Source organism: Marasmius oreades, chromosome 8 (assembly GCF_018924745.1).
Source record: "Marasmius oreades isolate 03SP1 chromosome 8, whole genome shotgun sequence".
NCBI lineage: Eukaryota > Fungi > Basidiomycota > Agaricomycetes > Agaricales > Marasmiaceae > Marasmius > Marasmius oreades.
The window spans coordinates 2,402,359-2,415,408 of NC_057330.1; the positions used below are offsets into that span (position 1 = coordinate 2,402,359).

General features: G+C 45.8%; 3 protein-coding genes across 3 annotated transcripts; 1 reads left to right on the forward strand and 2 right to left on the reverse strand.

Annotated features, from left to right (window-relative positions):
- Window positions 1-5,359: 5,359 nt before the first annotated feature.
- E1B28_012705 (uncharacterized protein) lies at window positions 5,360-7,658 on the reverse strand (the record flags this gene model as incomplete). Its single annotated transcript, XM_043157840.1, has 13 exons — window positions 5,360-5,490; window positions 5,542-5,557; window positions 5,613-5,745; window positions 5,807-5,940; window positions 6,002-6,093; window positions 6,142-6,255; window positions 6,309-6,753; window positions 6,808-6,880; window positions 6,935-6,967; window positions 7,023-7,096; window positions 7,164-7,297; window positions 7,369-7,435; window positions 7,497-7,658. 13 exons carry the CDS (start codon window positions 7,656-7,658, stop codon window positions 5,360-5,362), a joined length of 1,608 nt encoding a protein of 535 aa, XP_043005208.1.
- Window positions 7,659-7,988: 330 nt separating this feature from the next.
- E1B28_012706 (uncharacterized protein) lies at window positions 7,989-11,097 on the reverse strand (the record flags this gene model as incomplete). The annotated part of the gene is made up of 12 exons (XM_043157841.1): window positions 7,989-8,074; window positions 8,142-8,526; window positions 8,583-8,681; window positions 8,739-8,872; window positions 8,923-9,197; window positions 9,251-9,658; window positions 9,714-9,804; window positions 9,856-9,955; window positions 10,010-10,340; window positions 10,392-10,591; window positions 10,643-10,726; window positions 10,780-11,097. 12 exons carry the CDS (start codon window positions 11,095-11,097, stop codon window positions 7,989-7,991), a joined length of 2,511 nt encoding a protein of 836 aa, XP_043005209.1.
- A 766-nt stretch (window positions 11,098-11,863) lies between these two features.
- On the forward strand, window positions 11,864-12,383 carry E1B28_012707 (uncharacterized protein; the record flags this gene model as incomplete). Its single annotated transcript, XM_043157842.1, has 3 exons — window positions 11,864-11,919; window positions 11,978-12,066; window positions 12,118-12,383. The coding sequence occupies 3 exons, from the start codon at window positions 11,864-11,866 to the stop codon at window positions 12,381-12,383; spliced, it is 411 nt and encodes a 136-aa protein (XP_043005210.1).
- Between the last annotated feature and the right edge of the window lie 667 nt (window positions 12,384-13,050).

Sequence of the window (13,050 nt, forward strand, 5' to 3'; positions counted from 1 at the left end):
CTCGGGTTTAGTTCAAAAGAATAAAACTCTTCTTCCCGTAGGTCGAAGTCTGAATTGTATTCGGAGGGTAGTGATGATAACGGTGAAGAAAACGGTTCAATGTCTTCAGTTAAAATCTCTGGGGTTTCGTACGGAGTTTCTAACGCTTGGTTTCTAGGACCTTGCGTAGATCTCGTATCTCGGAAAGCTTCTCTCGGACTTCTGTCAAAAGAGAAACCGGGGTTTCTTAAATCGTTTGGGATAACTTGGGTAGTTTCTCTTCCTTGCGTAGAATTGCGCGTAGATCGAGAAGACTGACCAGCTCTCGGTACTTGAGCTGGGGTACTAGATGCTAAAGCCGTAAGACTATGTGTCTGTAAGACTTGTTTGCCAGCCGCTAGTGAAGTGCGAGTATTACGTCGCTGTGAACTAATCTTTCTGAGAGAAGTTCTTTTGGTTTTTGTTGTTTTTGTAGTTCTCGCCGTAGGGCTAAAACTACCGGAATTTCACAATATTTCGTTTGATACTGAATGTAATCTTATTTCCACCCCCTGCGGTGGTCACCAGATAATGGGCGAAGAATACCACTCAAGAGTTAACCTAATATCAGAGCTACGGGAGTAGCACCAACACCAAATCAACCCAAAAACTAGTAAACCTCCGTGTAAAGTCTATCAATAACTCTACACACCAGGAAAGATTGCAAGGGTGGACTGCTTGGCAAAGGTTACGCACAAGATCACAGTCTCAATATCGTAGGAACGTTTTATGAAATCAATGTGTAACTGCAAGTGTAAAACACCACAGCTACGGGGATTCTAGGGTTTGTAGGGGCTCTGTTTATTGTCCAGTGGACTAAGTGGGACTATGAATTTCGTCTACGGTAAGACTAATTCGAACGATTGGAGACTATTGCCCTCGACGGACACGAAAACTAAGTCCTCGGCGGACACGAACGCTAAGACCCTCGACGGATCACGAAACAGTAATCAAGACCTCGGCGGCCTACGGACGGATAGTTCTCTAGTTTTTGACCTCGACAGTCTCGTATAGTTCAAATCAAATCTTATCGTTTCACTGCACAAAGACAGGGCAAATCTCTCTATTGGTGTCAAGAGCAGTTACTCACGGGCAACCCACTCAGGACTTTCCTACGCACGGGTAGTACTTTTTTATCTACGGATACATGAGCTGCTTTTATACTACTTCTACGCTAGCTTTGTAATCCTATCTCTACTTGTTTCATCTCTAAAAATAATGCACCGTAGCTACGAATCCATGCGGAGTCTTATCGCTAGGGACTGCTACATGTGCAGAATCTTGTCTACGGAGCTTTTCCGTATTCGAATCATATGTTTTGGACCAATCTGGACCGTTCTTCATTCTTGTTTCAGCATGTAGAATGGACCTACATAGGCGTACCATATGGTATTTCCTGCCTACGGACCTTATCCTGTATTTCGACGTTATCAAATCATATGGACTTTGTGTGTCCAAGTAGTTCCAGCATATGGATCCAGAGTTCCGAATCGCCATAGCACATGAACAGTGTGGACTCCAAGATCCGTTGTTCATTCCTGCCTGGTTCCTAGGTACTCTATCTGTGATCTGGGATCTGTATCATGTCTTTTTGTCTTTTCCTCAGATTGGGACTCGATCTACGGTCATATCAAATTTCTCCTAGTCTGTGTGGTCCAATGTCCGATTTCTTGTCAACTAAATCCCCCGTAGAAGTAGGTACTCCTAGTATGAAGGTCTTTTGACTTTGTTAAGTTCTGCTACGAACGGTTCTGTGAAGACTACAAGTCTTCTAATAGTACAATCCCTTGATATGCCAGTGCATAGTAGAATGTAGAGAGTAGAACTCGGTGAATTACCGCTTAAGTCCTCTGCTCATAGTGTTCTACAGGTTTCGAACGGTCATACAGTTTTCTGACACGATCTACGGCTCTCTCTAACTGGTCTAGCTGCGCCGACGGCACATCCTACTAGCGGCACTAGCTTTAACTAGCAATTCGGGCTCACTCTAGTTCTTAATACGATAAATATCGCTCCGTAGCACTGTTTTAAAGTGCAAAAAGAACCTTGTAGCATAGTCAACTAAGTCGCATTAGCGCTGTGTGAGATTCGACACATACAAGCGCAGATTGATTCCCTTCAAAACCAGAGCCAGGTTCAGCTGTCGATTGGGCCGTCGGAACCGTCGGAATTTGCTGATGAACTACCTAGGTAGACAGAAAATAATACTCACCATCAATTTACTTTCCCTAGCCATAGGATAAATCTGTTCTCTCTATTTTCTACCGGTATTGTAGGCTGGAAATCAGGATGTCATTGGGTAGATTCCCCAAGCCGTGTAGGTTGAAGAGGTCACTGTGCCCACAAGTCATCGATTATTGATCATCTTCCACTGCTCCCCCGATACTACCGCTCCAATCATTCTGAGTACACCAAATCGAAATGAGGAAGTGCCTCAAAGAAATCAAGCCCACCTGATGTGGACCAAACCAACACCCTGTCATTAGTGGCCGATTATGGAGTCGCTCAAAAAGTCGAGTAATCATGTGAAAATCGACAAACGAGCATCAAAGAAGCGAGTCTGGACTCTGGAGTCCCTTTTGTGCCCAAGCTCGCTTCTTGCGTCGTCGATTATTTGACAGGTCTCTAACATGAATTGATATATTTTATTCATTTATATACACAATCGCACAGTTAGACAGCAGGGCACATAATTGCAGACAAAACCTGGTTCATCAGCAAAAATCTGGCCACGCTGCGACGCTGGTATCATGGATAGTGGTACTTACAATGCCGTACTATGGGTAGTGTACATAGTGATAGTCTTGCAATCATGTCATGATGGTCTTGCAACTAACAATGGAATTCAAGGCAACCCTCCCCAATGTCTACCACAGGATGTACATAATTTTGAGAGTGTCGCGATATTATGGCAAGGGTATCAGCTCTCATTGAAGGCCGATACAATGTGCCGAAACCGTTGCAAGGCCATGAACGCATAGCATAATGAAATAAGGAGTTGTGGCTGTAGTAACAAGTTGTGGCCGTTGTGCTGCGTTGTAGGCGTTATGAGCCGTTGTATTGTATTACTATACACAAAACTCATTACAACGTGTCCTTGAGGACACAACCCATTGCCGATGTAGAAAAAACAATGACTAGTCACCAGAACTAGTTTTTCGTCAAAAAATTCAAGTTTACGGTTTACAGTTCAATACAAAAAACGGTGGCAGAAGGTCTGTTCTGTATCAGGCTGGATGGAATGATCCCAGTTCTTCCTCCAAGTCATCAAACCCATCTTCTCCGAACTCGGTTATTGTTACGGCGACTGACGGAGTCCAGAGTAAGATGACTGGATGAACGCCTGTAAGAGTGGTGAGATGAGGACTGGCTAGAATAATGCTAGGTAACAAAATTGTGAGAACCAATGTTCGTTCGAACAGGCGATGACGACAGCTCTGCATTAATCACACGTTTGTCCCACGTCATCATTTGCCATGCATGCGCTTTTGTCACGGTCATGCCTAGTTGCGCCTTTCCTCTCCCCGCTCTCACCTCTCTCACCTCCCTCGAGCCTCGAGCCACTGACAGTCAACATTGATTTCCAACAACCCTATACCCTGCGCTTCTCAACCTGCCCTCAACTGGTCCGTGCACACCTTCCATTTGCTCATATAAAGCCCGCTCTCAATTTCCTCCCTCCTACCCTCTCTTTCTTCCCTTCGACCACCATCCCCTTTGATATCCAAATTTTACCTCCCCTCCTCGATTTGACTTGTCATATCCTCGCGTGCTTCAAGTCATTGTATGTTTGCCTTTTGCTTTGACCTGTACCATGGCTGATCAATTGATCGCTTGTTAGTGACTGAAACTTTCAGGGAAGGGCGTTGTCAGACGGTGTTTAGGTGTGAGGTGCGTAACACTTTCCTTATCTTTGACTGGCATTACTGACGAGGAGCTCTTTGCCACAGTTCAGCTCGTTTTACAAGCATTCAAAGATTGGCCAATGCTGAAACACCTATACGTATTCCTTCTATGTTCTGAGTGACTGTTTTGATGGGTATATGCACTGTTTTTAGTAGTCCAAACACCTGCCATAGGTTCCACATGATGACAACAATGAAGCTTTACGTCTGAAGCGTTCCGCCGAACAAAGATTTCCATGTTTGCCACAGCCCATTGCCTCAACTGGTTGACATTTCGCAGCCGTCACTTAATCTGGACGTGGTAGCAGGACATCTCCGAGAATTTATTCTACATCATGTAGTCTAGTGTATATATATCTGTGCTTGTATGTAATTTACAATGAATCTGATATAAATTTCCATTTCTCGTTGTGAGCACTGATATAATTATTTTTTTTGAGGTTCTGGTGACCTCTTGTTATAACTCCCTTCTGATAGCTATGATTTGTACAAACTACCGTTATTGGCCACAAGGCTCTGGATGCGCTGCAACTCCCACCACACCTCACTACGCCTCAAAACCCCCTACAAACCTACAAAACTGCTCACAACTCTCTCAACGCACTACATCTCCCGCAATGCCTCACTACGCCCCCCCAACTCGCTGCAACTGGGCACAACTCGTTGAAAACACCCTCAGGTGTGGCAACGAATTGTTCCGTGGGCGACAGTCTTGCGAATATGATCGCGACACTGTCGCGATAGTCTTACAAACCCTCGAGTTGTATTAAATGGCCCTGCCACCCGGTACCTCGGATTGTGGTCCAGACAATGGATCCCGAGGTATACAGCGGCGTGGCAGCGTGGCCGGATTTTCGCTGATGTTGAATGATTGTTGACTCACCGAAGCAGTGGCGCAAGAAGCGAGCAGCGCACAGATTCATGTGAAGCTTTTAGCTGAAATTGTAGCACTACGAGAGACTACGAGACAGTCAGGGCTAGAAGGCAGAAGGGCAGGCGGTGAATCCGGTGAGCTGATTCAGAATAATAATATGGCCTCCCACAAGCAAAAATCTACTTCCAGCTAGGCGCTTACAGGGCCGTGTGTGGGTTGATGGACGCCGCTGTGGTCAACTCGTGCCAACGTTAACGGTGTTCGTGCGCCGTGGAGTCGTGGTGGAGCAGCAGGTAGTTGTTGGCTGAGCGCTCAGCACGTCCAACCTCGTCACCCAACCGCCGGAGCGGAAATTGCCTCCTTCCAAGACGTAGATTCGAAAACGACCACCAGAAATGAGGCAGGTTCTAGGGCGAATCCAAACATCGAAAAAAAACCTATAAATTAGTACATGGACCAAAGAGAAGCGAATCTAGAATACATGTAATTGATCGATCTACGAAAGCGAAGTCTATATGCTATATGGCATCGTTGAGAAAGAAAGGATGGATCTAAATTACCTCTACGGCTTTGCCTCAGACTGCTTTTCACGCTCCTCAGCCGCCAACCGCCACTCCTTACCTTTATGGGCCACGATGAGAATGAGAAACCCGCAAATAACCATGAGGCCCGCAAAGATAGTATACATCCATCCTGGGGAATTCAGACAAAACGAACGAAATTAAAACCACGAGGACGGCCCACCTTCACCCAATCCATCCTGTAAGTGAGTGTCAGGGTTAAGTCACCAAAAGGAAGGAAGGGGCTGCACTGACCTGCATAGGAACAGCAACTTCAATCATAATGCACGCCGCAATCCCTCTAAATGCACTATTCAATGCTACAGCAGTCGACGATTGACCAACATTAGAGTCAACAATGTATGCCAAGGTGCTCGTGTACACAAAACTGAAACATCGACGCTTATTAGCAAGATTCAAATTAAGAGAAAATTAAATAGAATACTCACATCACCGCAAACCCGCAGGCGAACAGCATCACGACAGTGGCAGCAATGTGAACGTGTTTGTCTGAGACCCAGGCAAATCCAAGAACAAAGAGAGGAAATAAGATACTACCATGTATCGTGCTTCTCAATCTCATCTGCAGAGTGAAAGATATTAGATTAGGTGGAGGTTGAAGCGGGAAAGATCAAACAACTTACTTCTGGGTATCCTTTGCCTCCGTTCGCACTCTTCAAATTCGTCAGTTGATAATCGGACCAGCGGCCACCAAGAATGCTCCCGGCCATGTTTCCTGGAGGGCTTGGTTACATGGATACCGAAAGCAACAATAAGAACCAACCTAGTCCAAATGACAAGAGAACCAGGCCGATTTTGATGGCGCTGTAGTGATAATACGTTCCGAGTGCTCGAGAAGTCGTATAGGGGACAACAAAACAGAACGCAAATATGAGACCTATCAAATGTTCAGCTGTAATGATAGACAAAGAGATACTGGTTAAGGCGTACCGGATGCGGAGAGAATACAAAAGTTATTTGTCCGACGAAAAATGCGCCAAAGCGGTTTCACAGGACTCATATCTTTCCAGGAGATCTTCACAACAGGAAGCACATCCTTTGCTATTTTCTGCATCTCCTCTTGTTTTTCGATGTCGCATTCAGTCGTATTGCCTTCCTTGTGCTCCTCTCGATTGCTCGAAACTAATTTCCGATTCCCTTCCGTGTCTTTGTGCATTTCTTCACGCAGTCTGTGCTTCAGCGCTTTCTGATATGCCAGACTGCGTTCACGACGAAATGTGTCCTTGAAAAAGAACAGAAACGACAGAGCTACGAGTCCTGCCGTGGCCGCAAGGAAGTAGAAAGGTCCTCGCCACCCAAACCCTGTGGTCAATGCGCCACCTAATATCGGTCCCAGCGAGGGACCTAGAAGTGGAGCCATGTAATAGATACCCATCTAATGCAAGTTGGTTCAGAACGGCAGTACATATGATACGACGATGAGTGTCACCTTGGTGCCTCGCACTTCGGGCTCGAATATATCCGCCAGAGTCGCAGCGCCAATAGCCATGACAGCACTCGAACTGGAAGAGAAATGTTAGTTTAATGACGGTATCAAATGCTTGGACGAGACGTGCCCTGCTGCTTGAAAGCATCGGAAACCAATCACTCTAAACCACAGCTTTGTTAATGATAATAATTCTAAGATGGATCGGAAAGACGAACAATTCGATAGTGCTGCTTCTTGCGACCACCATAGATGCGGCGAAAAATATCGAAAGTGAGGAGACATATACGACCTGGACGGAGGGACGAGCATATAGAAAAGATAAGCTTGGGTTTATCGAGAAAACCTAACGCTCGCACCTTCCTTCCTTTGAACTCGCTGATAGCGCTCCACATCAAAGGCATGCAACCTTGAATGAGAATGAATAACGCGAGAGTCAAACTGATTTGGGAACTGGTAGCATTGAGATCCACTTCCATCTGCGCAATGGATGCTACAGGCGCGTTGCGCGGGATGCTGCATAAGAATAGGTTGTCGAAAGATTACGAACAAAGGTGAACTCGCGATTTTGAATGCTGCCTGATAAACCTGCAATCATTGTGCCAAACGAAACTTGAAGGAGTACAAAACCCTAAACCAGGTGATAAAATATGAAAAGAAGGAATCGCGCATATATTTGAGGTTTTCTTTACCTTTCGAAGGTCCGACCACTTCCTTGGATCGTCATCAACAGGCATATGCTCAATATCAACCTTGACTTCGGGGAGAGGGTGAGTGTTAGTAGTGATTACTGAGGGAACGGTTATCGTCATTTCCGAAGGAGTGGTTAGGACGGGCTGATTGGACTGATCCATGTCGTTCGTGATAATGAGCACGAGAGGTGGGTGGGGCGAATGGGGAAAATAAAAATCGTCATTTTACTTATAGCCCATTATTTTTGTCGGACGACCAAGTCCGGCTGCCCGGACATTGAACTCCGAGGTACAAAATAGCCGTTCGGCACTTTTCGCCACGAAAACGGAGTCATTAATCGACCGCTGGGAATTTTGAGGGTCCTTGGGGCCATTTGCTCTCACAAGTTTACGTCTGACTGGTTCTGATTACTCACGCTATCCAAGAAAAAAAGTGAGGGCATAGAGCCTACTCGCCGCAGATGGTACGTACTAAGCGTGTAGCGTGTAGACCTACTTGAACGTATGCGATTTATTGGCACTCCTGAGTTCACTATGAGCCTTGGGAGGCGCTGGGAAGTTGCCGTAAAACAGCTTGTCTGTTCCGAGGACACGGGTGGATGTGAGTGGACGAGTTTTAGGTATCGATTTAGAGATGCATCTGACCTTTGGTCGTCTTCGCCTTTCCCTTCCTGACAATGGGAACCGCAGGGGAAGGTTCGTCTAAAACGTTGGGTACAGAGTTGAAGTCGAAGGGCCCATCGATTTCGGTAGGTCCGTCGGCAACGGGAGATTTCGTCTTTTTTCTTTTCCGCGTGTCTGACTCGTTTCTTGACGGCTCCCCATCTACTCCTGTCGCGTTTCGTTTACGTTTTCTCTGCTTTTTTTGTCCAACGACCACTATGTTGTCGTCTTCCATAACTTGATCCTTCGTGCGCTGTGAAGCTGGAATGAAAGGGATTTCTGGTTGTACGCTAGCCGGCAAGACACCCTCGTGTTCATCAAGATCACCTGAAGCACTTGCTACCGTTTCATCCGGATTGATGGTGATCTTTTGAGGTATTAAAGTCAGACATCATGTTCAAGGCAACAAACAGTGAGGGATACCTTAGTCGCAGTAGTTGCAGATGGTACAATAACGAACGAACTATGAATGCGAGATAGGACTTCACTAAATCTACGTTTCTGCGCAGATGTGGGGATGCTCTGGAGATGTAAGGTATGTCCAATTCAAATCATGGAGAGTGGATCCAGGAAACTTACAAGAGGAGACTTAGATTTCCTGAATAATGCACTGGACTTTGCGATGAGAGAGTTTCGCGTGCGCGTAACATTTGTGGTTGGCCAGAACAGGGACGATTTAGTGGCAACTAGATTATTGGTCGTCGATACGTGGGCTTTGACGGATTAGCTGGTAGACAATGAAGAGAGAAGTAAATAAACATACGACTGTTCCACAACAGACCTTCTTGCGTGCTGTCCGTAACAACTTCATTAATTTCAGTCAAAACCAGCTCCTCCTTGCGTGTTTCCTCAGAAGAAGTGGAGGGAAGGGTTTCGTCTTGAAGCTGGGAAGCAACAGCCTGGCGAATTGCATCCAGAAGTTCCCTAGCCCTACGCCGTATGACAGGAGGAACTGAGGTAAAAACCCGCAATAATGCCGCCATGTCTGCGGGGGGTTGTTCAGCGAACTGGAAGATGAAATGATTCGGTAAAATGTAACTTGAAATGAAATGTCAGAAAACTGAGCCCTACACGAAGTGAAAGTATCTCACCGTGTGCTTTCATCCTCCTCCCTGGCGATCCGGTCTCGCCACATGTGGACTCTTCTGTAAACCTCTCTCTGCATGCCAGGAATCACGGCTGCTGACACGCTATTGGATAGATTCGCCTTATTCCATTTCCTTGCTAACGTATCCCATCCGGAGCTACCGGACCCATTCTCGGCATCGTAGATCTCCTTTTCATAAACACGAAGAGCCGTCTCTTCCGACCGAACTAGTACATCTCTGACAAGGGCATGTAGAGGATCGATTTTGGATGAAGAGGCAATCATACTCGGTTCATCAGACATTGTCATCGAACGAGCACGATCCAGTAAGGCATTCCGGAGGTTGTCGTAAATATACAACAAGAAGTGTGTATCAGACCGGGCATAATCAAACATCTCTTCCGGTAAGGGTCTGTTCCATACGATGATTAAAATTGCGCGGAGAGTCAAGAGTATTTTGAACTTACCTGATCCGCCAATCCGCTAATTGGTAACGTTTATCAGGGATGAAGTCGCAATACATTTCCAAAAGATTTGCAAGCCCGTGTCTGGGGAAACCTGATCAATCAAGTCACTTCAGAGGTATTTTGAAAAGGTGAAACCTCTTACCAAGGACTTTTGAGGCATGGAAAGTATCAAATAGGTTTACTATATAAAGATTGAGGTCTTGTTGCAACCATACGACATCACTTTCGGCACCGTGTAAAACCTTGGGAAAAGATGTCAGTGGCACAGCGCTGCAAATTGTTTCGAGAAGTCATACCTTCACGATCTTAGGATCCGTAAAAACTTCGTTCAAGACCTCCATCTCCTCTCTTAACGTAAGCAAGTCTATAATCCAATCTTGGTCTCTCGAGCTAATCTGCATCAAGCATAGGAAACCGCTATATGAACGGTAGCTGTGATGTTCCAAGTCCACGGCTATTTCTTGTGTCTTTCGTAGTTCTTCAATCATCGAAGTTAACTCGGCGACGGTATCAACCCATTTGAAGGTTGTGGAATCGAAAGGTTGGGGAGATATGGGTGTCGACTGATGAAACATATGCGATGGATATAGAGTATGAGTAATTTCGTATCTATACGGGTGTAACCTCCTAGATACAAGATAAGTCACGGGAGTGAAAGTAGTGCGACGAGCGGCTCACAAAGTAGTATCCCCATCAATAGAGAAGTCAGAATCGTGGTATTGATATCCCAACGGAACTTGTGCGTTATATTTGTGAGACAGAGAAGGGCGCCACAGGGTATCGCTATGATCAGGTTTGCTCTTAAATGCAAGCTGAGGTTTAGGAAGATGAGAGGCATGTTGGATAACGGGATCCAGTTGTCCTTTCGATGATGTTTTCTAGATGAACGACCTTAGGATAATATGGTGACTTAAAACAGAACGATGAACCTTTTTCATGGCGGTAGGGGCTTTCGGATTAACTGCAATGGCTGGTGCTTTGTTTCGCCCGAGAAAGTCATCTAAACATATATCCTACAGTTTGTACGATCAGCATTTTGCTAGCTCACAAAGAACAGTTTACACACCGTCTTCTCCAACACTTGATCCATGCGGTCCACTACGAGGGGATGAAAGTTATCGACAATGTCGTCTTCGTCTTCTAATCTCCCTTTTCCCTTCCCAGACAGTTCGGCAGTCCCAGCCAATGACACAAGCTTGTTCGCTAACGAGAGCACCTGCGAGGAGAAAAGGTCCAAGTCTTTCGAGAAACTGGAGTCCATTGAACGGTGATATGAGATATCTGCAGGTAAAAGCATAGAGTTTCGTGTGGCCTTCAATGCTAAACCTTGTAGTTGCGTGTTAAAGTCGTCGAAGGAAGCAGAAGTAAGGTCCATGGAAGCCATCCTGACGATGGGTCTGTTGTCAACTCAAGAGAGTCAGTGTGTGACTCGCTTCAGGACCGCCGTGTCGTCGTTGACAATGAGTGGGAGTGGGCAATTCCCGCGACGGTCAATTATATTTGGTTCTATTTGGCTCAACTTAGAAAAGTGTCCGCTTTTTGGACGGGTTCGTGGCTCGTCCTAGAAATCAGCTAAATTCATGATAAATCATTAAATATTCATTACTTGAAAATGTTAAGATGAATTTTTTTAAAAGGTAAAATTGACTGAGATATGCACACCATTACAACCATATCTCGATCAGTTTCGATTTCTGTCAATATTCATCTTAACAATCTTCACGAAACTGATTAAAATCATGACTGGCATACTCAGTTTGGGGGTATCGCGTTCATGAGACCCCATTAAATAATAGTTTTTTTGAGTGGCAGCAGGCAATGTCACAGTGTGACACAGCGCGTCGTGATGCGTCCTTTGTGCAAAGCACTACTATTTACCCCCCTCACAAGTCCCTTCAGCTATAGATAAACATTCATATAGTCTTCATATGTGAGAAAATTGTATTCAAGGCCAGTTCAGCAGTACAAGGCATTGCACTAGCGCTGGAACGAGCTTGGAACGAGCGACGGACATGTTTTGAGTGGTTGTGTGTATTAGTAAGTCGGACGCGAGGCTAGTGGGAATTGCCCACTCCCACAATGAGCAAAAATTATATGGCTCACGTGCCATTGAAGTACGCGAGTCGCGTTGCTGCCCTTGGCTTCCATCTATGCCTTCTAGGTCTGCCCAAACATTGGATGAATATCCTTCTCTACTGTGGATAACGTGCGTTCTGAACTGATACTCTCACCTCAGCTTTACTTCAAACCAAATCGTTCCTTAGTATCCCACCAATACTACTACTTTCCGCTTGGTTCGCTCGAAAATGGTACAAGACTTATCAACTCAAAGTGCATGGTATTGGGAAAGGCGGTACGTTCAAGGCAGATTTTCGTCCGATCAATTCAACTCAGGTCGTTGTAGCACCCGGATTCCAGACCAACGTTCGCCGAGTTCGTATCACCCCAGAGATTGCCGCTAGAATTCGACGAGGAGAGGAAGTTAGTCCAGATGAAATCGCAGCAGCATCTGCCCTGGCAGGACAACAAGAGATCCAATCCGATGGTCCCAGGCAAGAATCCATCAAACCTACGATACAGGAATCTGTTAGTATCTCCACTCCCGCGAATGAGTGGCTGCCGGAGGCGGTCACCACACCGAAGAAAAGAGGTAAAGGACGAAAGAAGTAGATGAGCTTCGTACGTCCAAGATTTCATGTTCTGCTGGAGATGAAAATGACCCAAGCTACCCAGGAACCGACTGTTCTATTTACACCAAATTCTACGTCCTGGTGTGACTCTCGCCTATCTTGATTCCTCTCGTCCGAGTATCTTCTCTATTCTCAAGCAATCATCCTCACTCGCAGTAGGCAGCGGTCTCAATATGCATACGTCCAAGTCATCAGGAATATCTAATATCGTCCTTTATTCCTCCAGCCATTGAAGCCGCTGCGAAAGTGATGATGTGTCTCAAGTCCTTAAATGGCCTGGGAGACACTTCTGTAGTGAGGACCTAGAGCCCAGAGGACTTGATACCCACTTGTGAACACTGATACCGACGTTCTCCAGTACACGCTCGCGCATCGAATGCCTTTCGACGAGGACATGTCGCGTTGTTGATGGATCGCTTTAGATAGGCGTCCCTTTAAGGATGTTTTTTTCTCACATCCCACTTATAACCAGGCACCAGGGATCTTTTTCCCGACGAGAAGACACTCTCGATGGTCATTTTGGAAGAAGAAAAAAACCATAACCACTGCCGCGCGTTATTTCCCAACAGTTCATTCCTCGGCCCACCCATGAGAAACATCCTTTCCCATGCTTGTGAATTTTACAGTCTTCTGTTTGCACCTCGTTA